Raw genomic sequence first — 17,513 nt, 5'->3', positions numbered from 1 at the left:
TGTGCTGGAGAAAATCTTGTTGGATAGGAACTTCAGGAACATCTTCAGAGTTGTTTGCGTTTGTTCAGTTGATGATGTAAAAGAGATGGGGCTTTATTGCTTCTATACATGAAGCATCAGGTTTGTTTACGGCTACAATAATCATGTGTAGACAGTGAAGTTGGAGAGACCGGGAAAGAGATGATCTTTGTCTTGCTGCAGTTACAAGTGAAAGATGTTTGTGGCTGCTGAACCCATTTTTGAGGGATGGGGATTTGACACCATGATACCATTGATTAGCCAAAGACCTTTGATTGCCTCAATGTGGCCCACTTTTGAGTAATTGGGGAGAGTAAGATTGCTACATTAGCAAGGGGTTCAATTTGCTTTTGTGGTGAGGCTTGGGTTGTTGTCGACACTTCTTTTCGGGAAAATTGGCTGCGGAGTCCTAAAAGATGACCGATTCAGTCTAAACCTTCAGGTTTCAATTCGTGCCAATTTAATTCTAAATTTTTAATTATGCAAATTTAGTTTTAAATCTTTTGACGATTTGCTCATGTAGTCGTTCCGGCCAATTATTAAAATAAAAGGTTTATGAAGGAGTTGGTAAATTTTTAAAAGGTTTAGGACTAAATTGATAAGTTGATGGCTAATAATTAAATTGGACTGAATTAACCGTCGTACGATAGATTTAAAACTTTTTGGACAATGATCCCAATCTTTTTTATGAGTACATATTAGATAAATTCATTTACGCTTTTCCAACTGGCTTTCAGAGAATGCGCAAATATAGCGATTCAAATCCTAGAACTTAATCGAGGATGACAACGAGCGCCCTTATTGCTTGCATAATGGCAAATAAAGAAAATATTTGGTGGATCGGATACATTGCGCGACAATAACATCCGGAGAAGCGAGCATGTCATAAATTACAATATTTTAACGGACAACATGATTTATCATTGAGGCGATACTAACATGGTATGCTTTTTCGTAAAGCAAACATCATCAAAATTCAAATCCTCGAATCATAATAAATCACAAGCGTTTTCGATACTCATGTTTTAGGGCGCTGTGTTTGCTTTCTTACACTTGCACTCGCGCACTCGCCACCGCCACCGCCACCTCGGAGAGCGCGACGTGGACGGGCGCAAAACCCCCCTCGTCGCCGACTCTCTCGCTCGTTGTTATTCACCTGGAAACTGCTCTCTCTCCTCCTCCTCCTCCGCCTCCTCCCAAGTCCCAACACTATTTATACATCGCAAGAACCCGAAAACGCTTTCACACCGCGATGCCACACAGTCACAGAGAGAGAAAGAGAGGGAGAGAGACTTAGCTCGCCTCAAATCCAAGAACCCTTTTGGCTAATCTGCAGCCCCTTTGACTGTGAGCGTTTAATTCGCTTCTACGGTGGCTCCAGAATTTAGGGGGTCGGTTTTTTTTTAGGCATTTACTGTTTCTCGATCGATGTTAATTATGGGTAAAAGGAAGAGAACCGACGATCGTCTCAACGCCGACCCTTCTCTTTCGTCTTCTTCACCCGGTACGTTTTTGTTGGGTGTTCCCCCTTTTGCATTTTGATGGCCATTTTGATTCCTGGGAAAATGTGGGTATGAGCGGAATAGGAGAAAGATCGGGTTTTGATGGTTCTGATGGGTGGGGTTTGGGTGAGGTTGGAGTTAAAAAGGAGAAATCAAAATCTGGGTGGTCAGATTCAGAGTTCAGCATTTTATGGACGGTTCTGTTGAGCTAGAATGATTTGATGGGAAGAAGTTGGGATTGGGTTCTTTTCAAATTTTGATCTAAGTAGAGCGATCTGAGCTAGGGTTTGTTCTTCTTTTAGTCTGGCTTGCCTTCTCTTCTCCTTAGTTTTGATAATTTGGATGCTCTTTCTGTCTGTCTGTCTCTCATGAATGCCATTGCAATTCCCTTTGTTGCTTTTTTTTTTTGGGTTTGATCAAGGTTTAGATTGTCGAAAATCTGTGAGTGTGCCTTGAGAATACTGCACGTTTATCTGCTAGAAGAGGTGGTGAATGGTTAAATCATGGGAAGTAGTTTGATGAGACAGATGGCTTCTTATCCCATTGGCATTGCAGAACATATTGGCAGATTGAGGTGGATTGTGGATGAACTCGAGAAGCTGTTTAGATGTACTGGAATCAATTGTTACATCGACCTGCTAGAGAGAATGCCCGTTGAGAATAAGAAAGAAGGCCGTAATATGCTCAAAATTAGCAAAATCGGAATATGTAAGACCATGGGTGTGTGCTTCGTATTATATGATGATGCTCAAAATAGACCGCGTAGAAGCCTTGTATGTTGAACACTCATCTTACTCAGTCAGACTTCAGAAATTCAGAGTATAGTATGATACAAAACATTCATTTAGAGGATTTGTAGATCTAATGGATGGATGAGTGAGTGGGTTTGTAACTTTAGCAATGTTGGAGAGCTCATGGGGGCTAATGATTCTCTTCCATGATGAATGGCGGCTGATTCTGGATCTACGGTTTACTGCTTACCAACTATCGATTATCCATGAAATGTTATCAAAGTTTAATTTTATTTATTTTTAGATCCAAGGTATCCGATTCGATAATTGTTTTGTGCTTTTCTTGGCCTTTTTGTCTTCTGATTGGATTGACTAATGTTTGGTGTGTTTTAGTTTGTAGAATGCATATCATTTCTTGGATACATGTTTATCAAACAAATTACTTTGGTGCAGCTTATAGATATACTTATCTTGTAACTCCCTAAATGATCTTTTCTTTTTAATTTTTCCTTTGCGTTGATGTTTTAAGGGTTTTCTTGCCTTCATGGCTGCATAACGTGCGTGAGATCCACGTTTGCTATTGACTGTTGATCTGCAGATCTTGTTTTGTGTGTTCTTTGATTTCGGATTTCGGCTTGCTTTAATCTCAGAGGTCTTCTTTCCATCTGAATACTTTTATATTCAAATGAGGTCATTGAGTGGGTTAAGTCTATTGATGCATGACACCACCCAATTTCTCTCTTCACCCTGAGGTGTATAGGCTGCACTATTTCTGCAAAGATTTACTATGATCAAATGAGACCTTCACGTGTACTTGTAGCTCGCTTTCAAGTCTTTGAGCTTTGCATATCGTGTGAAAGACCATGGGTGATAGTTTTGCTCTATATGAGACAGAAGTTACTGACGATAATATTTTGATTTGCAGCAGAAAGCATGCCGTGCTCTTCTGGAGTGGAATTGTCCTCTAGAAAGGTGAGCTGCCTCTTAGCCCCCTTCATCTTAGGGTTGTTCCTCCGATTTTTTTCCGGTTGTTTGATTATCCTACGTCGATAGTTCTCTTTGACTTTATGTATTTTCAATTGCTGACATATTGAAACCCTGGGCAGAAGTCTTCTCACTTTGTGGACTCTAATGAGATGAAGCCTTTCACATCAAGCATGGAAATGGATACTTCTTCTAATCACTCTTCTCCTGTACTTCTTCGGCAAAATCTTGGGCGTTCAATGTTTTTGAAACGCTCACGTCACTGGTATGGACACCAGAACTCATGGCGTAACTCAGGTGCCCATATGAGTGCAACCACTTCTCATGGGAAGACCCCGCCCTCTTGGGAAGAGAGGCTTAACTTCAAGTTGGCTAGTCGCTACAACTCAGACAACTGGCACTATGCAGGTTAACTATTTCTCTTACACATCAACTTACTCGTTGTTTTAAAGCATTTTCTAGCCACAAATGAGGAAGTCGTGCACCCACTTTTGGACATGGTGATTTTTTAAAATTCAATGTTTATATGGGAGTCCCAATGTCATATAAGTGTTGATGGAAATTTAAAATCAGCCATCTGTTATGATACTCTTCATCACGAGGTATCATATATTTCTTGCAGATTATAGAGACAGAGCCTTTAGCAGGCCGGAGAGGATTAGGTCAGATTCCGCCACATTAGATTCTGCCTCACTTGAAACGGCAAAGCTGCAATGCGGGGTCTGCCAGAAACTTTTAAGGAGGAAGCCTTATCTTCTTTCTGGCTCTCACTCGTCCTCGGAAAACTCTGTTGCGGCAGTTCTAGTATGTGGACACGTCTATCATGCGGATTGTTTAGAACAGAAGACGTCTCTTGAAGACAAATCTGACCCTCTATGTCCCGTTTGTCTCAATTTACTCTCACCTGCTGACGCCTTTAAAGGAGGAGGGAGGGAAATGATTGTACAGGCTCTTTCTAACAAAGAAGGCTAGATGCTTATGCTGGGCATGCTAGAATGCTGTCGTAAATATGATAGGTGATATATATGCACCCAATATCTCGATGGGCTTATTAGAGGAAGCGCATTGTTTTGTTATAGCCTTATAGGATATAGAATTTTAGACTATGAATGCAGTGTATATTGTCGGTCTGTATTTATCAGACACATTGCGGCTTTGTGTTAACTTAGCCCATTTTGTGCGAAAACACATTTTACAGTATCGACTTCTGTGCCTAAAATGCAAACTCAGACCTCCTTGATGGACTGATTGCTGACTGCGATTGCATTATTGAGCGAGGTGGAAGTGCAGGAATGTTATTTTCGGGATGGAGAAACATCATCAGCGTGCCTGCATTATTTTGCGGAAAATGTTCCCACTATGTAATTTGATTTGAATAAAAGCAGCTTCTACTTAGTTTGTCATGAAAAATTATGCGCGAATACTGCGGAATGAGGGAGAGCGTAGAAGTGGGACTGCGAAAGTTAATTGCAAAGTATCCTGTTGAAAAGTTTCTTGTATTTTGGGAGTCCTGTTTGTTCACTGCATAAACGTTTCTCTACATAATTTTTCATGGCTATTCTACTGAAGGTGTTGTAAGCAACGACTTGGATTGCAGCAACTTCAGACGACATTTTTAGACAGATTTGATCCTTCTCTTTCTGGGAGAAGGGTTTTGGCTTTCTTGGCTTAAACCGTCTGAATGTTAGGATGATGCACGAACGAGGGATAAAGTTCCAAAAAGGTTTCCAGCATAGTCCATACTACTCACTTCTCGGGAGTTAAATCAGATGTACTTTAGCCTCGTCATCAGGGAATACAATACTCGGTGAACAGTGATCATGTGCTGTAGCGGAAGGACGAGAACCCAAGTAACGTGCCAACTTGATCACCCCCACAAATGTCCTTGCCATGTGCAATGTGCTTCTGTGAACAGCCATCACTACCTTGACTAACACCGAGCACGCGATAACAAGGAATTTTAATCCTCCATTTGAAATCACAATCGGAATCTGTAGATAGGAAAGGAGAGATATAGATTGAAATATGGAGACAGCATTAAACTAGTTCAATGTTTATAGAATGAAAGTGCTTCACGTTGGATTCTACTTCTCAATATACCGACCTCCTTTAGGATTAGAACCGTTTCTATGGGACCACAAAATGAGAGCTTTACTACTAAAATTCACGAAACTTAATTTATTGAATTTCTTTTGGCGATACGCCCTTGTTACTGCCACAAAAATGACAGAAATGTGCTTCTCCTACAAGCCTTTTCCACATGCTAGCACTGATATTTCTGCTCGTCCAAAAGGGAAGGTCAAGACTCCTCGGCATTCAGGATGCCTTCTAGATGATACCCGTCACTCGGGAGTCACATAGACGAAGCAATTGACAGAAAAATAAAATAGAATAAAATAAAGATTCTACATTAGGAAACCTCTAATTAATCAAAAGAACTTCAAACAATACCTGCAAAAAGTTTCACCGACGCTTCAATCGTAGATTATTGACATAATAATGATAGGCCATTAAACATGATAGTATATCTCTCTGTCCAAAGCAGATGATTAACTACATGAAATCTGCACAACCTTTGGCATGAATCTGAATTTAAATTAAAGTTTGCAATGTTTCCTTGCATGTAGATTTGTTATGGCCTACTCCGCCACACCTACTGCAGCAAACTCCCCTTTTGGTTACTCCCTCTGTTTTTGTGTGTTGTTTCTTGTTTTGCTCGGTTGATGGCTTTGGGGTGCTTGGTGGAAGTACATGCATGGTTTGAGAAGGATCTTTTCCCTTGGTCGACTTCTCATAGGGACCCCAAACAGGGTTTATGGAGTCGAAATAGGTGGCAAGGTAGCAATCAACTGTGAAGCACTTAGGACAATAGTCGTAACTATTCTTCCCTGTGCAATAAAAGACAGCAATGGCATGGCAGCAAGGAAGACCACTAGGTTTCCATTCCAAGCAACTACAAACCCTTTTTTGAAGATCCACCACCACATTGATAGAATTGTCATGAACCTCAAATATCGTATCTGATGAGAACAGCACTTTTAAGCTGGTTGCTCTCCGAGATTCTTCTCGTAGTTTTTCCTCCCTGGATGGGGTTAGTGTTGTAAACCAATTGCTTGAATTTGTTCGGCGAGCATTAAACAACTCCACCAATTTCGATATGAGTGCCTCTACCTTCTGTACAATCGGTAGTTCCTTCACTTCCTCTATCCATTGAGCATATGGGTCTGCGATATCTACTGTGATAAAATGAAATGGCTCACCCTTGAATGATGCATGTGCCCATTTGTCTGGCTCAATCTGCATTATCCAATCGTAAGCTTTTGAAGAAACTTTCTTCATTTGTTCAACGTATGATGTAAAAGTATCAAGCCGCTGTGCACGGGCAGCAGCCAATAAGCTGCTGATTAAGAAACCCTTGCCATCCCCAGTGAATGGACCCTTCACATTCTTCTTGAAATTCTCTACAAGATGAAAGATGGAGTAACCATGATGACCATTCTCAAATACCTGATGCACAGATGTTTCTAACCCCTTTTCATGGTCAGAGATAAAAGTTATGGGAGTTGAAGTAGAAAAGGCAGATCTCAACTGCTCTAGAAACCGGCACCAATTACTATCATCTTCAACGTCAACAATAGCAAATGCAAGAGGGAAAGGACCATCATCTCCATCCACTGCACTAGCCGTCAAGAACACTTCATGGTACTTTGATTTAAACGATATAGAGTCAAGGAAAACAAGCGGATGACAGCCATCATTGAAACCCTGTATCAAGGCTCGGAAAGATACAAAAAGATGCTGAAATCTTCCATCGTCATCGGTGAAAAGATTTGCCAAACTTCCAGGATTTGCCTCTACTACTTTCTCACAGAACAAAGGCAATTGGCCGTACGCGTCTTTATATGAACCCTGAAGTTGCTCCCTAGCATCCTCAATTCCACGCCACACTTGACTATAGTTCAACTCAATCCCAAAATCTCGAGCAATCCCCTGAGCAATCTCCTTTGGCTTGTGATGTGGACTATCTCGTAACCTATCCTTTATGATATTTACTAACCAATTTTTTGCAGGATGAGCAGCCTTCCAAGACTCCCCACCGCAAGTATGAGACTTATTCATCCTTTTCACCACAAATGATTGTGAAGATGGGACCCAAGAAGCATGAATTCTCCAGGAACACCCTTCTATCACACAGATACCACTAGCACGGTTTGAGTCATTCTTCTTTAACTTGTATGCGAAGCGGTTTGCAATAGCATACTTTTGTAGTGCATCACGAAATTCACGTACGCTTTTGAATTCCTGGCCTTCACCAGTAATACCTTCTCTCCATGCCGCAACAAGTGCTTCCAGAGACAGATCGGAGCCAGCAACAACAGGACAATCAACCAAATTGTCACTCCAAGGCGCAGCTATTTCCCGTTGCTCCTCATCAACAGCTACTGAAGGAATAAGGTGCTTCTGAATTTTCTTCTTCCTGGATGTGCCTTTTCCTGTCCCTCCAACTACATCAATTTTTGATCCAATGTCAGGAGCACTGTCAATACTCTTTAATGCTGTTGTTCGCCTTCTCTTCTTAACAGTATCAGCCGGTGTAGAACTCATGTCAACTTGTGTTGGTAAGAGAGCTTTTGAATCAACAGCATCAGTGACAAGATCAGGAAGAGTAGAATTAGCAGATGCAGATCGAGTAATTTTACGACTGGCGTTGTGTGGAGCAGCTTTTGACTGGGTGGACACTGCTGGGGGATTATGATCAATCACAGCAATGTCAATTAATGAATCCACAGGTGCTCCAGCAACAACAAAGGCCGTGGTGGCTGCAGCAGTATCAGTTGCCAAAGTTTCAGCAAGTTTTATGCCGTTTGTCCTGCAAATGATCATTAGAATTGCTATAAACACACAATATAATTCCTCATTCTCTCAGATCATATCAGGCACTATACACTAGAACTAATCAATAAGCACAAGGACACTAGCATCTTATTTTATTGATGGAACGAAGGCAATGTTCCTCTCAATCAAGCCTGGCTGGGTACATGTACATGAAATAAACGCTATCAAAAATTCAAAAACTGTTTTTAAAGGAATCACCGAGAGAAATACAATCTGACACAACATGAACCATATTGATTAGAAACTCACAGTAACGTGATTTTTGTATGATACTAAGACATACAAGTTCAAGGGAAAAGTCTTGCATGTAAAGTAAAAGGAAATCAGCACCTGTTGGCATGATCCCTCAAGCTTTGAGGATCAAAACCTTCTCTTCCCATAACATAAACATCAGCAGTCACTGAAGCTCCATGAAAGTCATACATCCTTTTTAGGTCCTTGTCGTTTGTTAAATTGATGAGAGTCCGCTTGTTCAGAGGCAGGAAGTATTTGATTGACAAAGACCTGTAATCAAGATTCCACATTTCGGCTAGTTTTAACTTGAGATCATCAAAAAGAGTTTCATGATTGATCTCGAGAGCATTTGCCTCTCCTCCAGTATATGACATTGAGCCATCACTGTTAGTGATGAACTGACCACCATATTGACAAATGAGGATAAGCTTCCCCTTTGCCATTTTATGAACATCCTGAATATACACAATAGTAAAAATACATGAGTGAAGATGGGTGACAAAAACATAAATGAACTCAATAAACTAATACGTGAGCCTCTATAGTTAAAATAGTTTTAGGCATAAATGCATAAAGAACCAAGAGTAAAAATTGAAAGCCGAGAGTCGACGAAACATCAGATTCCAATTTACATGGCTTGGCCATCAGCCTATATTTTCAAGCAAGGGAGAGTTAGAGCTCACTATATTTAAATCGGAGAAAGCCCATTAAAACCGTTAAACTGTCTCAATATTTACACCAAAATCCGCCTAAATTTCTCATTCACAATTCACATAAACAAAGAGATTACAGACAAAAGCTCTAATAGCAGATTTTAACAAATAATACGGGTCCATAGCAGTACCACAAAGAGCTTTTCCCCCACACACCGTTGATGAATTCTGTGGCAAGCTAGATTCTCCGGACTTTGTCCTGATCCTCTATTCCCACTACCAATCGAACAAAGTAATCGACTTAGATCATCCTCGAAATTAATAGTACAAAACACAAGTTGGCTGGCCTTGTAAACGTATTCAAGTCACGATAAACAACAAATTAAAGGTTCAAAGATTCACAGTTCACACTGAGTTATGTCATTATCTGTTGCTGCATGTGGATCATCATCAATTCATCAGAAAGTCATGATACACAATGGCACAGGCTTCACTCAAGACACTCTTTGGTCAAATTACAAGAAGACACACTCAATCTTCGTTCAACCATATTGCCCCAAAAAAAAAAGGTAAAAAAGAATAGCTAAGACAAAACCCAAGCTCCTTCAGCTTCAAAACTCCACCTTTAAAGCAGCAAGAACTACTACAGCGTCCACCGCTCTCCAACGATTCTTGATTTCCTCAACTTTCTCCATCAAAACCCGGAAAAAAAAACCTACCCATTTAATTCCAGACGCAAACGAATCCAAAACACCATTAAAGATGGGATTTTGAAACGAAATTCAATTAATAACCATATGCTTGATGATTACCTCCAATTTTCTGCTCGCCCTTGAAATTGTGTGAAGAACAAAGGAAAATCTCTTCTCTTTTCCAATCAATTTCGCAGCATCGCTTCTAGCGCGCCGCAAGAATCATGGGCGATCGTCGACGCTGGCCTGAGCGAAACCGGCGTTGCTGGAGCAGCAGCAGCAGGCGCCTTCGTCCTCGGCGAATTCCAAAGCTTCGATCTTTTTTTTTCAAAAGACGACTTCTCCTTTTCCAAGAAATTTCGTTCGACCCCCCGAAAGATCTGGACTTTAGCAATCCGGTATAGATAAATTTGTTTGCAGATGGGCCCCTGAAAGTTTTTGTATTTAATGAATAGCCCCACTCTTGTTCTGTCCTATCCTATTCCCACTTAGGGAAAACTTGGCAAAGCAGATTTCTTACCAAACATGGAAAATTTTGGATTTTTTATTTCGAAAAGATAGAATATAGATTCAAACTGTTTCAGAATAATTTTACCAAACATTAAAAATTTTACTCAAAAGACTTTAAAAGCCTAAATCTAATTTTAAAAGTTTTTCTGAACTGACTTGACATGTTCTATTGTCTCAATAATGGAGCGTATCTACATTATTGTAATCTTATCTTATAATAAGATCTATCATATCATTTTACAACCCAAGTTTACGAATTACTTTATGTATCTTTGATGTTATACCGTCTTCTCTTATAGTGCAAAAATATTTGTCAATAATCTTGAAAATTATCAAAAAATGTGATTATGCCAATTTAGTTCATCAAGCCAATTTTGGCCAACTGGCCCTGACGCGGACGTCGGTCGACGCTAACATGATAATTTTTAAATATATATTTTAACTAATTTTTTTCTTTTCTTTTTATTTTTCCTTTTCTTCCTTCTTTTCTTTTTTTTCCCACAGTGGTCAGCGAGGGTCACGACCCTCGCCCAGATTTGGGCGAGGCCAGCCTCACCATGGCCTCGCCGGCCACAGGCGAAGTCGGCCTCGGCCGCGGCTGGCGAAGCGTGGCCGCATGAGGCTAGCCTCGCGATATTGGCGCGAGGCCTAGGGATCATGTGCAAGGTCAACCTCGCCCGCAGCTGGCGAGGCCGCATGAGGCTAGCCTCGCGATATTGGCGCGAGGCCTAGGGATCACGTGCGAGGTCAGCCTCGCTCACAGCTAGTGAGGCCATGACCACCTTCGCCTGCGTTGTCAGGGCCTCGACGATTGGGGGTGAAGGCAGCCATGGCCTTACCAACCGTGAGTAAGGCCAACTTCACCCACGACTATCGAGCCTTGCTGGCCACTATGGGAAAAAAATGAAAAGAAGGAAGAAAAAGGAAACAAAAAAAGAAAAGAAAAAATAAATAAATAATATAAAATTCAAAAAAAATATTTAAAAATTGCTACGTCATTGTTGGCCGGACGGTCAGCGTCCACATCAGTATCAAGCCAAAATTGACCGGATGGACTGAATTGACACAAATGCAAAATGTGTATGATTGAGTTGGCATAAAAAAACGATTTAGGACTGAATTGACATAATTGTAATAGATTTAAGATTTTTTTTTTGTATATTGAGTTAGTTTTTCAATGACTCAAGACTTACTTGAAATGGGCTCAATAGAGTTTAAACGATCTATTTTAGCTTCGATGCGTAAGCTATCATTGCAAGTGGACAACAAGCCTTCCTCTATTTTGAGCGAGATTTTTTGTCGGTTCATCATAGTCGTTTTTTAGACCAAAAAAATCATAGTCGTTTTATTCCCGAATAAAGCTAAGTTTAGTCAAGTCTTAGTTAAGGTAATTAGGTATTTGATTTTGATATTCATTTTTTTACTTAACTTATATAGGATTTCGAGTTATTTTCCTTAAGGTAGTTTTTGTAGTTTCATTTTATATTGTCAACTAAGTGGTGTTTATCTCTTCTATGATTTGGAAATCCATGTCTTGTGTATTATAGAAATTAGATATTTTACAAGTTATAAAAGAGGCATCACATGGCATGATGTTCTTTAAAAAGGAAATGATGTTTAGAGCATAATTATTTCTTAAAGCTGGATTGGACGTTTACTACCATTTTGGTTATTCGAAATCAGTATCTATTCAATTAGTTTGTGAGTTAATTACATGTGAAATTGTTTGAGAAATGCTATACAAAATGTATTTTCCTTAGTGGATGGTATTGTGAAAGATTATATGTTTTTGCTTGTGAACCTTTTTATGAAATGGATTTTGAATGGGTTTTATGAATGATTGGACTTTACTATTGTTGGTTAAATATATTTTTTTGATACGTGTAAAGCTGAGTTTAAGTAATATACCTGATCTTATGTATATTATACACTAAGTTTGAATAAATGTGTTTATGTTATCGCTTCATAATAATGCATAGTGAATGTTTGATCCGTTTAAAAGAGATTAATATAACTCAACGGTGGTTTGCTTATATAATTCATTTTCACTGATGAGTAGGACGAGAGCGGTGAGAGAACTTTTTGGGAGTTTGATTTTTTGGGATAGTTATGAGATAGTTGTATATATGTATGTACAATTCCTTTTGTCGTGTTTAGTTTTGTTGGTCATTGGAGATGTATAGGATAGGATGTCTTTTGTGTTTTCTGATTAGTTAGTGAGATGTATATAGCGAGTATGCTCATGTCGTTGCCCTTTCCTCTTATGTTTTTTTTTTTTTTGGTTAAACCCTTTCCTCTTATGTTAAACGTTGCTTTTCTCAAAAGAACCTCAAAGCCCCACAACTATGACAGAGGCTCAACCAGTCCTTTCACAGATGTTTCATTTTCAGGTTGTGCCCCCACAGGAAATGCTGATTGTTCCCAATCCCATCCATTACCAGCAAAATTAGGCTAAAAGTTGAAGACGACGTCGCAGACTATCTCTTTCTCGGCAGACCGTGAGCGACGAACATCACCAGATCACCTGATTGCAAGTAGTAGGATAGGGACATTCTGGGGGCCAGCTTGATTCTAATCCACATAAACTTCACGCATCTGAATTCTGTTGTGGATTATGACCTTCCAAGCCACTGACTATGGCTAAACTCCTAAGCACTAAGCAGCCTCATCTTGGATTGCCTTTCAAAGATATAAAAACTTACTAGGCTATTTGATTAAGGTTTAAAAGAGAATTGCAAAATAATCAAGACACAAGGACAATATCCATCTACATGTTCATATGAAAACCTAGATTCATACTATTAGAAGAGAAAAAAATCAAATCCCTCCCAGACCCTTCTCAAGCTAATAAGCTTGAAAAGCAGAACTTTCATTTTCTTGATTCCCTTCGTTTCACAAAGCCCTGAGGAGAAACAATGGTGCTACCTGTAGTATTTCCTAGCTGTACATGGCATTCTTTTCCTTGGCGTTCCGGTGTGAATTGTGCATGTTGGCCAGTTCAACTCAGATGAGGCTTGTGAATGAAGATGTGAATATGTAGGGGATGTTGGCAAGCGGCCCTCGTTGGCAAGCAAGCTCGTGGATGTCCTTCACGATGTCGAAAACGGCCTCGGGTTGGGCCAGCTTAAGTGAGTTCTCCGACATTCTTTTCAGCTCATCAGTTTTGGTGCTGAACCACTCGGCCACGATCCTAGCTGTTTCTTTAGAACTCCTGGTGAAGACACCAGCTCCGTTGTCTACTACATATGGGACATTGCCCTTTTCCTGTGTTTTGTCAGTCGAGAATCAGCGAAAAAGAAATCAATTAAGCTTAGTTGTGAAATATGCTACTGATGTCACATGTAATTGCAGGATCTCGAGGAAATGCCTAGTCACCTGTCCAGGAATGTAGTCATTCAGGATGATGGGAAGTCCTCTGATCAATGCCTCTGCAATTGTCCCCGGTCCTGCCTGCGAGGTTACAAGCTTTACGGATCTATAACAGCGGAAACAGACAGAATGAAAGGCAAGGAGGCCAAGTACAATCGAAACCTACTTTTGTTATTATGCAGTCGCAAGCTCCCATCCATTTCTGCATCTGGGTCTCAAATCCTCTCACCTATAGAAGCACAGAAATTGGAAAATTATGCCATGAATAACAAAATGAAACGAATGTCTTTGGTGCGAGATATAGGAAATTACTTTAACTGGGATTTTCCACTCCACGGTCTCTAATGTAGACACTAAACCTCTGTTTCGGCCACAGATGATTATCAATTGCCCTATTGGTTTCCCGTGTACTTCATCAAACAGTGTTTCACCAAGTGCGAGAGCGGTCTTCTTCACGGGACCCATCCCTTCACCACCTCCCATCAGCAAAACTGCAGGCAACTCCGGGTCCATTCCAAGTTCTTCCCTCAAGTCATCCTGGATAATCACAAGTTAAAACAAAATAAACATAAGTATGTGATCTGTTAAACCGTGTTCGATCAAAAGGATGTGGGTTGTCCGTGCACGTGCACTGGCATTTACCTTGGAAAGAACTGCGCGGGCAAATGATGGACGAATGGGCAAGCCGTAAACGCGAATCTGCGAGTCCTCTAGACCATCTTCTAAAGCCCTTTTGGCTACCGCCTGTGAGGGGCAATAGCATCTGTTGACTCCAGGGTGAAACCTAAAATTACAGAGCAATAGCTTAGTCAGTTGAAATTGATTTCGGGGCATAACTAAAGGCCAAAGAATTTTTCCACGACCGAGTTTAATAACCAACCATGTGGGATGGCATGAGTTTAGATCGGTGATGACAGTTACGAAGACCACTTTCTTGTGAAGGCCCTGCCATTTTAGAACCCACAGAGGAATGTGCTGCATCAAAGGGTGGACACTGATGATAATGTCTGGTTTGTACTCCATTAGACCTGCCTCCACCTCCCTTCAAGCAGAAGATTTTACCAGCGTCAGAAAGTTATGCGGGAAACTGTGTATATCTGCAGAGCAGAAAAATTATACTGGTCTTTTGAGTTGTTTATGAATCCAGTGCAATTTTATTTACAAGTTCCCACAGAACAACCACATCACTATCCAGGTTACGAAAGAAATCAATGTGATTAGTCTCGGAGATCACTTCAACTGATGGCAGTTCAGAAGCTACGGAAGATGGAAAATCACCGCAGAAAGCAAACTAATAAACAGGAACGTGGTTGAAGAATCATGTCTGACTTTGGAAACAATAATGCTATGATTAAACCTTCCCCTGGATGTTGGTGGACCAAACAATTTATACAGAGATTTTTCTTGAATAGAAGCATAAACAAAAGAAACTAATCAATTTTCGAGCTGTAAGCAATTTGTCAAATTATTGATCATCCAAAAAAAAAAACTATTTGTTTGAATCATATCCCACGTTGCTTAAATACGGATTATGATTGAGCGTTGAGTATTTAGGTGGTATTTCCCAACCGGTCGATTACCCGTCTTTTTATGCAAGACTACCATCTTTTCCAGAAGTGTGAGTTCACGGGTGAGACGGCAAAAAAATAGAGAAATTTAGAAAAGAAGAAGATTGCAGCAGAAAAGGAAAGAAGAAAAACATATTACTGATTACATACTTGGCATAGTAGGCAGCGATGGCAGCGAGATAAAAGGAGTGGATCCACCTTGGAGAGGTGCTGTGAAAAGCCACCTTCCACAACTGTACATGCTTCACCATGAACTTGTACTGATTCTCCATGTTGTTCAGTGGCCATCCCGTGTACTCTTTCCACACGTCCTTCACAAATATCTGCAAAAGCCCCATGTGACCACATTTACTTTCACGCCTGTTACAAGTTTCGTATCGTTACTTGCTTAGAGGAAGCTTCAGTGTCTAGGAAAAAGCCAAGAGACCTTGACTCGCACCAAAACAGAGCCCTCCTCACAAAAGGACAATAATTTGCGATCGACAAGCCAGGGAGAAAGGTGAACCGAGGTTGATAGACCCAAAACAAAACAAAATGGCAAGACAGAAAACTTTATTTTATCAATAGGAGTTATGTTCTAAAAGAGGTAATGAGATGGATTTGTTTGAATTAAGTACAGAGCTAAATGATCAAAGAATGATCAACATTTGGAGAAGAGGAAGCCATAGTGCTGAAAAATGATGATGACCAAAAGGCAGAAGCTAGAAGAATTCCAACATGGAATCAACCGGAAATCTGTTCATCAAAAGAACATGACAATGTCTCGGGATCATGCAAAGCAAAACGAACCAAAACGACAGAAACTTTCAGAGCCATCACCAAAAGTTCTGCAAAGATAGATGTTCATCAACAAAGAATCACGAGATCAAACATGGAAAAGAAAAAGTATGAAATCCCAACCGCCCCACCAAATAATCTTAATGATCTTACCCTGTATTCGTCGCCGAATTCAATCTGAAACGCGTCCCTGATGGCCTCAGCCGATGCTCGGTGACCACCGCCCGTGTCGCTCATCAGGATCAGCACGTTCTTCGTCCTCTCGGCGCCAATCTGTGCCAGCTCCATCCCGTCGCTGCCGTCGCATTCCACGAAATCGTCGTCGTCGTCTTGACACTCGTGGACGGCCCTGATCCTATGGACATGGCCGCCGCCGCCGCCGCCGCCGTAGTTGCTGGTGCTGGCGAAGCTATGGAACAGCTTCTCCGTGAAAGACTTCCTCGGCGACGCGACGGCCATCACCATCTATTAGTCTCACCCCGTCCGAACCCGCACGACAGAGAGAATACAATGCAAGAAAGAACTATTTCTTCTTTTTATGTTCTTTCTTGCACTTCTTGATCACGTTTCACAAAGAGTGTAATGTCAGGACACCCGGATGCAAGAAACGGCCCAGCTCCGTCCCCTTCTGGCCGCCGGAAAATTCGGAAAACGGGAGTTTTCCGGCGGAGGCAGAGAGAGGGCGAGGAGGGTAGTCTCTTGCTTTGTTCTTTTCTTGGTTTCTTTGGTTGATGAAAGGAGAGAGAGAGAGAGAGGAGGGGAGAGAAATTTTTGGGGACCAAGAGAAAACGTGTGTCCGGTGGTGTCGTTTGAGGTTGTTCTTGCGAGTGAAGTTGGCGGAATTGATGGAAGGGCGGTCTTGTTATAATGGGGAGGGACTATGGGGGGGATGCCTTGGGAAGATGCTGGAATTTAATTTTCAGGTATTTAGCCGCCAGATGCGCATTTTGGGTGGGAATGTTCGGATTGGTAGATTCGGATCTTCCTAACGAGCGAAACTCATGATTCTCCGACTTCTTTGTTTAGAAAAAAACAATAAAGAATTGGGTGGTCTTTGTTTTCAAGACTTCCTATTGTTGTCTTTTACTGTTTTTTTTCTCTTTGGGTAGGAGGGGTGTCATTTGCTGTAGTTGGTGTTTTGTTGAGAGGTAATCCTAGCCCCTCTTGAAGCTTGAATGAATTGCGCGCTGGTTTAGCCCCCTCTTGGAGAAGAAAGCAAAACTGAAGAAGGGTCCCGAGTCCGGTTCGCAAGGTCGCAGATTTAGAGGCCGAGGTTCGGGATTCGACCGGCGAGATCCTAGGTAGTCCAATTGGCAGGGCTAGGGGATCGAGGGTCATGGGTCCGGCCTTGAGGACTCGAGTCCGATGATTGGGGCGTTGAGTGCGACGGCCGAGGTCGCCGGTCAGGCCCCGGGTGCCTAGGGTCTAGACGACTGGGGGAAGATCCTAGCCAATAGCAGCATATGCCAAGCGAAATTCTAACATATGAATTTAGATTCTCAAGAAGTTGGAACGTGTTATAAATTATTGTTGTTCATTATAATAATATTCACCGCCGACTCGTCTTTCTGAACGGTCT

General features: G+C 41.2%; 3 protein-coding genes across 8 annotated transcripts; 1 reads left to right on the top strand and 2 right to left on the bottom strand.

Annotated features, from left to right (window-relative positions):
• Window positions 1-1,037: 1,037 nt before the first annotated feature.
• On the top strand, window positions 1,038-4,435 carry LOC115687402 (uncharacterized). Of its 4 annotated transcripts, none has more exons than XM_030612954.2 (4): window positions 1,038-1,522; window positions 3,180-3,223; window positions 3,361-3,643; window positions 3,858-4,435. In XM_030612954.2, the coding sequence occupies exons 1-4, from the start codon at window positions 1,447-1,449 to the stop codon at window positions 4,205-4,207; spliced, it is 753 nt and encodes a 250-aa protein (XP_030468814.1). In that variant the 5' UTR covers window positions 1,038-1,446; the 3' UTR covers window positions 4,208-4,435. The 4 variants fall into 4 exon arrangements, with proteins under 4 accessions (XP_030468814.1, XP_030468813.1, XP_030468812.1 ...); XM_030612953.2 differs by having other exon boundaries at window positions 3,177-3,223; XM_030612952.2 differs by having other exon boundaries at window positions 1,041-1,522; window positions 3,358-3,643.
• Window positions 4,436-5,696: 1,261 nt separating this feature from the next.
• LOC115687388 (uncharacterized) lies at window positions 5,697-10,090 on the bottom strand. Of its 2 annotated transcripts, XM_030612925.2 has the most exons (4): window positions 9,831-10,090; window positions 9,210-9,294; window positions 8,462-8,820; window positions 5,697-8,105 (listed from the first exon to the last, which is right to left on the bottom strand). In XM_030612925.2, the coding sequence occupies exons 3-4, from the start codon at window positions 8,806-8,808 to the stop codon at window positions 5,828-5,830; spliced, it is 2,625 nt and encodes an 874-aa protein (XP_030468785.2). In that variant the 5' UTR covers window positions 8,809-8,820; window positions 9,210-9,294; window positions 9,831-10,090; the 3' UTR covers window positions 5,697-5,827. The 2 variants fall into 2 exon arrangements, with proteins under 2 accessions (XP_030468785.2, XP_030468784.2); XM_030612924.2 differs by lacking the exon at window positions 9,210-9,294.
• A 2,817-nt stretch (window positions 10,091-12,907) lies between these two features.
• On the bottom strand, window positions 12,908-16,995 carry LOC115687419 (monogalactosyldiacylglycerol synthase 2, chloroplastic-like). Of its 2 annotated transcripts, XM_030612976.2 has the most exons (8): window positions 16,088-16,983; window positions 15,308-15,480; window positions 14,470-14,631; window positions 14,232-14,373; window positions 13,902-14,126; window positions 13,756-13,818; window positions 13,596-13,670; window positions 12,908-13,484 (listed from the first exon to the last, which is right to left on the bottom strand). In XM_030612976.2, the coding sequence occupies exons 1-8, from the start codon at window positions 16,397-16,399 to the stop codon at window positions 13,224-13,226; spliced, it is 1,413 nt and encodes a 470-aa protein (XP_030468836.2). In that variant the 5' UTR covers window positions 16,400-16,983; the 3' UTR covers window positions 12,908-13,223. The 2 variants fall into 2 exon arrangements, with proteins under 2 accessions (XP_030468836.2, XP_030468835.2); XM_030612975.2 differs by having other exon boundaries at window positions 14,232-14,631; window positions 16,088-16,995.
• Between the last annotated feature and the right edge of the window lie 518 nt (window positions 16,996-17,513).

The sequence above is a fragment of the Syzygium oleosum genome, unplaced genomic scaffold, assembly GCF_021117445.2.
Source record: "Syzygium oleosum isolate NSW1041296 unplaced genomic scaffold, Sole_v2.1 Sole_v2.46, whole genome shotgun sequence".
NCBI classification, from domain to species: Eukaryota; Viridiplantae; Streptophyta; class Magnoliopsida; order Myrtales; family Myrtaceae; genus Syzygium; species Syzygium oleosum.
Note: the sequence above shows the minus strand (reverse complement) of the source record. Positions and strands in the feature narration are given on the sequence as shown.

Bases quoted from the DNA above. Each gene is read 5' to 3' on its own strand.
- LOC115687419 (XM_030612975.2), bottom strand. From the start codon at position 16,399: ATGGTGATGGCCGTCGCGTCGCCGAGGAAGTCTTTCACGGAGAAGCTG. The intron at 15,481-16,087 runs GTAAGATCATTA...GGGCTTTTGCAG, and splicing joins AATTCGGCGACGAATACAGG to ATATTTGTGAAGGACGTGTG. The intron at 13,671-13,755 runs GTAGGTTTCGAT...GTAACCTCGCAG, and splicing joins GCGACTGCATAATAACAAAA to GCAGGACCGGGGACAATTGC.
- LOC115687388 (XM_030612925.2), bottom strand. From the start codon at position 8,808: ATGGCAAAGGGGAAGCTTATCCTCATTTGTCAATATGGTGGTCAGTTC. The intron at 8,106-8,461 runs GTGCTGATTTCC...GATCATTTGCAG, and splicing joins TTGAGGGATCATGCCAACAG to GACAAACGGCATAAAACTTG.
- LOC115687402 (XM_030612951.2), top strand. From the start codon at position 1,447: ATGTTAATTATGGGTAAAAGGAAGAGAACCGACGATCGTCTCAACGCC. The intron at 1,523-3,176 runs GTACGTTTTTGT...TTTGATTTGCAG, and splicing joins TCTTTCGTCTTCTTCACCCG to CAGAAAGCATGCCGTGCTCT. The intron at 3,644-3,857 runs GTTAACTATTTC...TATTTCTTGCAG, and splicing joins AGACAACTGGCACTATGCAG to ATTATAGAGACAGAGCCTTT.